This window comes from Solanum pennellii, chromosome 4, assembly GCF_001406875.1.
Source record: "Solanum pennellii chromosome 4, SPENNV200".
NCBI classification, from domain to species: Eukaryota; Viridiplantae; Streptophyta; class Magnoliopsida; order Solanales; family Solanaceae; genus Solanum; species Solanum pennellii.
In genome coordinates this window covers 6,888,763-6,891,559 of record NC_028640.1, presented here as the reverse complement: position 1 = coordinate 6,891,559, position 2,797 = coordinate 6,888,763, and the positions used below count along the sequence as shown (strand labels likewise).

At 24.7% G+C, this 2,797-nt stretch overlaps 1 protein-coding gene across 1 annotated transcript; it reads left to right on the top strand.

Annotated features, from left to right (window-relative positions):
- Positions 1 to 334: 334 nt before the first annotated feature.
- LOC107016474 lies at positions 335 to 2,450 on the top strand. Its single transcript, XM_027916129.1, has 7 exons — positions 335 to 406; positions 509 to 570; positions 813 to 912; positions 1,196 to 1,237; positions 1,380 to 1,418; positions 1,573 to 1,625; positions 2,190 to 2,450. Exons 1-7 carry the CDS (start codon positions 335 to 337, stop codon positions 2,236 to 2,238), a joined length of 417 nt encoding a protein of 138 aa, XP_027771930.1. The 3' UTR covers positions 2,239 to 2,450.
- Positions 2,451 to 2,797: the final 347 nt, after the last annotated feature.

Sequence of the window (2,797 nt, the reverse complement as noted above, 5' to 3'; positions counted from 1 at the left end):
GAATTTCTGTAATTAAAAAGTATTTAATTTTTGTCCTTTGTCCAAAAAACAATGTATATGAAGGTGCGCGAGTATATTATTCTGTAGTAGTAAGGATTACTATAACACTAGTCCTAAAAATATCATTCGTCATTTAATAATGAATGTTAAATCGACTAATAGAGTAATATTTTTATTTTGATTTTTGTCTATGCTTCTTTCTCCCATGATTAAGTGCTTAATTCTTTTGTTATTATTATTGTTGTTATTATTAGATAAGAAATTATAATAGAAGTTAAAGTGTTTGTGTTTATTAATATTATTACTATTCGTAACATGTCTTTTTTTGTGAAGTATGGGAAATATTCTGGCTAGATACAATCCTAATTCTGAACCTGCAATAGTTGAAACTGTCACAACTAAGGAGGTAAGTTAAATATATTTTTTCACATAAACTAATTGATTACATCATTCATTTACTTTAGTAAAATAATTTTTTTTTCCAATTTAATTATTTTTAATTAATTAGGAGCCTCAGACTGAGTTAGATAATCTCAAGGAAGAAATTGCAGTGCTGCATAGGATGCAAAGGTATGTTTTTTTCTTATAAATTTTATTTTAAAATTAGAAAATTTCTAAAGGGGTGTGAGATAGAATGTGTCCATATGATGATAGTTTAAGGGACAAAAATTGTTAAGTTTATTAAGTCAAAACAAACAATATGTGTGACGAATTCATATCATATTACACTGTATACATTCAATATTTCTCTAATATCTTTATTATTGATGATATTAATTAATAATAATTTTTTTTTATAATATAATGTGTAGTGGGTTGCTGGCAAAAAAACTTGATGGCTTGAGCTTCACAGAACTGCAGCAGCTGGAACATTTGTTAAAAGAAGGTGCTTTGTGTATCAAGGATCACATGGTAAATATAAATAAATAAATAAATATATTCATTTTTTCAATTATTTGTGACATTATGGTATCGACACTTTGAAATGTTTATATTAGAATCGATCACACCTTTTTATGTGAGATTTTTTCCCTGATCCTGAATAATCATGTGATGCTATATGCACCAAATTATTTTTTGTTGAATTAATTTTTTTAATTAGTTATCACATGTATTTCGAAAATAACCCCTATTTAAAATTCGAGGGGAGAAAAAAAGGCATTTTTTTCTTGATTATTTTTTCTTTATATTTCAGGAACGAAAGTTGATGGGGCAATTTGAATCGTATATGCCGGAGGTATATATATATATAAATTTTCTCTAACTCGTGATGAAATCGATTGTGATTTAAAGACATAAATTTTACTAAAAAGATTTTATACTATATGATTTTCTTGAAAATTACCTTTTGCGGCTTATAATTTTTCTTTTGCCGGCAGGAAGAGGCTATGATTGAGGCCACAATATTACCTGAACAAGTAAGTAGCCATAATTCTAACTTCATTTAAATTGTTATATTCTAAATATTATAATTGTGATTTATAATTATTAATTTTTCCTAATTTTATTTATTAAATTTACTAAAATATTTTAAAACGTCTATATATATATATATATGTATTGAAAATTCAGGTTGCTATGAAAGAAAATTTTCTTGATGAAGCGGACACTTCATTGCATTTAAGGTAATTCTATTCACTTTTGTTTCTTCCAATTACTATTAATATTTGTTTTCCTCTTAGAAAAAGAAAAAACTTACCTCTATGGTTCTATTATTATATTTGAAGACTAAATTTGAAAACATTTATAAATGCATGCTGATTTTTTAAAAACTTTTTAGTTTATCAATGATTTTTAATCGACTCAATTTATTTGAGTGATATGGGAGGACACTTTCGATTATATATTTCTCCTAATTTTTTTATTCCTCAATTTGTTAACTATTTTTTTTAATATTAGTTTTATATAAGTTTAAATAGAGCGATATAATCAGTGATAATTTCATATAGTCAATTTAACTTATTGAAGATTGAGATTGTGCTATTATTATTCTTATTGGTACATTGAGAAACTTTAGTGCTTTTTAATTATTTTTTATTAGATATTGACTAGTTTAAATGTTTGATATGATTTGTAAAAATTTCATGAAGTCAACTTTACTTATTTGAAATTGAGGCACGGTTATAATTTTATGTATATGAAAGATCGATTTAGAAAATAAATTTTAAATTTTTTTTTATGTTTTACAGGTTGTCTGTTGATACTAATTTGAAGCTGGGACCCCCAAAAAGTGAATGATGTTGAAAATCCTATGATCATAGAGTGATTTGTATTACTCTTTCGCTATTTGAAATAAAAACTCTCTTTACTTTTTATATTAATATTTGCTTATTGGCTTGGTTAAAGCTAAATTGGAATAAAGTTGTATGTGTGACTAGAACAAGTTGCAAAAGTTGGATTCTTCTTTTGATTTCATCAAGAAAAATTGAAATTTAAAACTGATCTTCTTTTTTTCAATTTTTTCTATGTTTGATATTATTATTGTGGTTATGCGATGTTTCACTTATTTTTTGTCTTCATTTCATGCTATATATTGTATTGAGATTTGAAATGATCAGAACTCATGTTATGTAAAACCTGTTAAATAAAAAAATATTTTCTACTAAGATTTTTTTCATAATAAAATTCGAATACATAAGGTGACTTGTTTAATATTAAAAATGAATAACTTCTTAGTGTGTAGTGGTTTGTTCCCTTCCTAAGTCTATTTGAAGCAAATTTTGATAATTTCAAAAACGAACTTTAAATTTTGAATAATTAGATTATAAAGAATATGAAAATTAATAAATAATTTTGG